Source organism: Cyprinodon variegatus, unplaced genomic scaffold (assembly GCF_000732505.1).
Source record: "Cyprinodon variegatus isolate N-32 unplaced genomic scaffold, C_variegatus-1.0 Scaffold440, whole genome shotgun sequence".
NCBI classification, from domain to species: Eukaryota; Metazoa; Chordata; class Actinopteri; order Cyprinodontiformes; family Cyprinodontidae; genus Cyprinodon; species Cyprinodon variegatus.
Window position 1 is genome coordinate 673,195 of NW_015150893.1, and position 3,429 is coordinate 676,623.

Below are 3,429 nucleotides of genomic sequence, written 5' to 3' on the forward strand. Positions count from 1 at the left end.
CAAAACAAGTGAGACATGCCACACGGAACAATCCGGTGTAATCAGCAGTAATGGATGCCATTATAAAAGGCCGGAGAATCTCAAACACACCTGACTACAAATCATACTTGGTCAGGCAACAAGGACTTTCTGCACAGTCGGCCTGTCTGCTGTGGGGCAGAAGGGTCATCATACCCCCTTATCTGCGGAGCTTCATGCTGAAACAACTCCACGTTGGGCACTGTGGCATAGTGAGCATGAGGGCACTGGCTTGCAGCCCATTCTGGTGGCCGGGGCAAGACAAGCACATTGAGGATAATGCGGGCCACCACCTCCCAGACTGCGAAACGCACCACAACTTAACATGTCATGCAGCTTGAATAACGCACGACAATAACTCAGGCTTTTAATAAAAAAAACTTCATAAAATGTTTGTTCAGAGTGAGCTATTCTCAGGAAAGCATTGGGTAGAGAAAGCTTAAAGATATAAACACACACCAAGTAAACAGAATACAAATACTTTGAACCCGTCTAAATTTATAAAACAGATGTTCTGTTGGAACAGTTTCATGAAAGAAATCATTTGATGAAAAGGTTGAACCTAGGACCTTTAATCTTAAAGCTAACTGCATAAATAATCGGGTGGTTCGGGGTGGAACAGGAGGAGATGCAGAGCAGCTTTCAGACTTCCATTCAGACACCTGAACGGTTTCTATTCAGCGCTCCAAACACGATGGCTGCTCAGCAGCAGGTCTGTTTCTGTGAGACATGCCGACCTGTGGCGGGTTCCTGGAGGCGTGTGAAGCAAACACGGTCCAGCCAATGGCGCCTCGCCGTTCTGCTGTGGGACCGGTGACACACGGTGAGCGTGGGAACCCCACACATGACGGCTCACGTGTATCCGAATGCTTCCAAACATGGTGTAGATAATCCAGGGTGTTGATGCGTTGCTATAGGAGACTCTCTAATCAGGTTTTGCTGCTTTTTGGAAACTTTTCTTAGTCCCTCCTTATGGTTTCAGTTCGTCTTTGGAATTAGTTGACAAAACGTGACCCAAAGGTTTTAATTGGATTATTGTGACATTCTATTCTGAGCATTTCTAATCAGAACATGGAGGAACTGAAGCAGCCTGGGGTCCCCAATCTGAGAGATTATTTGCTTGATTTGCACCTTAAAGGTACAAAGCAGGTCTACTGCAGATCCTTCCTTCCAGTAGAACCAGTTAATGTTCACGGCAATCATGATGTAATTTGCACAGCTTCCGATCCGCTCCATCAGTTCTTACTGCGCTAATAAACCCCCCAAAATATTTCTCAATTGACCTCATTTTGTTACTTTTATCTTTCTTGTTGTGCGGATTAACTTACTGAAATATCTTATCGACCTGCATGTTTTTCATTTGCCTACATTTCCTTATTGTAGGAGTGTTTTTAGTAAAAATGTGTAGTAAAATGTAATGTTCTCTTCTGATAAATCTGTAATCCCCACAAGGCCCTTCAGTGAGGCCAGGGGCAAAAGTTGCCTAGGGCTCTAAATTCCTGGGGGCCCCATTAATGGATTAATACAACTATTCCTTATTTGTGCACATTATATACATCTTTGTTTTGTCATTTCCTCTTTTAGCTCCAATAAAAACAATGAAAAAAAAAAATGGAGAACAGATAAGCAGATCATGGCTTGTTTACAGCGAAAAGAAGGACTGGGTTATTTACTTTGGCCTTTTTGGAAACACAGGAAGGAGCAATCAGCTAAGTTAGAATGGGTTTAGTGATTGGATAAAAACTTTAATTCCTTGTGAGAAAGCGTGAAAAGTCAGCCGAGGACAAAAGAAAACAGGAGAACCACCAAATAAGAGATAGAAGAGAAGGATAAAACAGAAAAAAATAATGTATGTTTATTCTATTAAAATTTCTCTATCTGTATAACGGGTCTGTTTTATGTGTTGTCTTCCCAATTGAGAAAACCGCCCCCGATGAGACAGAATATGATGGTTCAACCAAAAAATGAAGCAGATGTTCAGCCATCTAAAACGGGTTTATTCTGCTGCAGGAACAAAGTACATCAAACATTCACAAAAGAAGCCATGAACGAGGACATTTACATCATCGGCGCCTCCATGGCCGTTCATGCTCCGCAGCCTGGAAATTATTTAGCTTCTAACACAATCAACAGTAAGCCAATAGCGCTGCTCCGAACTCAAATACCCCGTTAAAAACTGAAACAGTATAACGATGAGAAATGTTATTTCTTTCTTTTTGAAAGAAGTGAAACTAAATTAAAGCTATTTTCTATTAATAGGTCTGAAATACTCGCAGGTACATATCCAAAAAAAAAAGAAAAAAAAAAGAGAACGATCCATATTTAAGTGTAGATGATCCCTCTAGCTAAAGAGATAAATAAAGGTTCTTCTGTGAGCTGCAGGGTCGGTTCTTTTCAGAGACGTCGAACTCGGAAACAATGACGGCAGCATTAGAACCACACCTGCATTTAGCCCAGTTATCATTTACAAAGAAAGGTCCGGTCGGCCTTCCTGCTTCACAACAGCCACGACACAAAGCTCTGGGTATTAGAATACAGATGGATGAAAGCATGGATCCCCCCCCCCACCACCCCCCACCCGGTTCAGGTCATGCATTCGGATCAGAACAGCAGCAGAACTGCTGCGGTCCTCAAAGCTTGGGCAGCTCGGCTCCTTGGGGTCGGGAGGTTCTGATCATCTACAGCTAAATGTACAGTTGTGTTGGGATACAGAGTCGGGCCCCAAATATGCGGCTTTGGAGGGAAAAGGAACCAGCAAACACGAGACGGACCGACAACATTCAGGAGCTGTTTTTTTCTATGCAGGTTTTTCCTTTAATTATCAAAATCCTTCTTGTCTTTTTTGCCCTCCCCCTCGAAGCTGTCTGTCCCATCGCTGTTGTCGTGGCGACGCTTCCGGCTGTTGCGAATGTTGAAGCGAGGGTTCATCTGGGGCAGGGGGTCCATACCCAGAATCTTGTGGACCTGACGGAAGGCCAGGAGCCGCAGAGCGAACTGCAAAACAAAGAGGGTTTTAAGCGTGGCGCCCCCTGCTGGTGGTGCTGAGAAACAGACCGTCAGAGGGGAGCTGGATGGTTGAGAGCTCAGCAGCTCTGATCACTGATCTCTATTTATCCTCTGGATTGCTGCTTTGCCCGTAAAAATGTTGGTACTCCCCGCTCCCACTGAGACGCTCGGTAAAAATGCCTCCCTGTGTTGCCTTTGGCTGTAAAATCAAGCAGTTTGCCTGCGGCTGTAGGAAGACGTTCCACAGGTAATTTCACAGTCAGTGGATGAACTAACCAATAAATCCATCTATAGCCGACGGATCCTATAGTATAGTCTGTAGCGTACAATTATTCTGGCCATCTCAGACTGACTCGATGATATTGACAGAGTTGGCCATCGACATTGGGTCTTACGTTAGATAAT

The 3,429-nt window shown here is 44.2% G+C and overlaps 1 protein-coding gene across 1 annotated transcript in view; it reads right to left on the reverse strand.

Annotated features, from left to right (window-relative positions):
- Positions 1-1,980: 1,980 nt before the first annotated feature.
- The window catches only part of zfr (zinc finger RNA binding protein), a 39,980-nt gene continuing 38,531 nt past the window's right edge, over positions 1,981-3,429 (reverse strand). Inside the window, exon 20 of the mRNA XM_015388894.1 lies at positions 1,981-3,012. Within this exon, the coding sequence (XP_015244380.1) occupies positions 2,833-3,012 (180 nt within the window). The 3' untranslated portion in view covers positions 1,981-2,832. The remainder of the gene's footprint in view (positions 3,013-3,429) is intronic.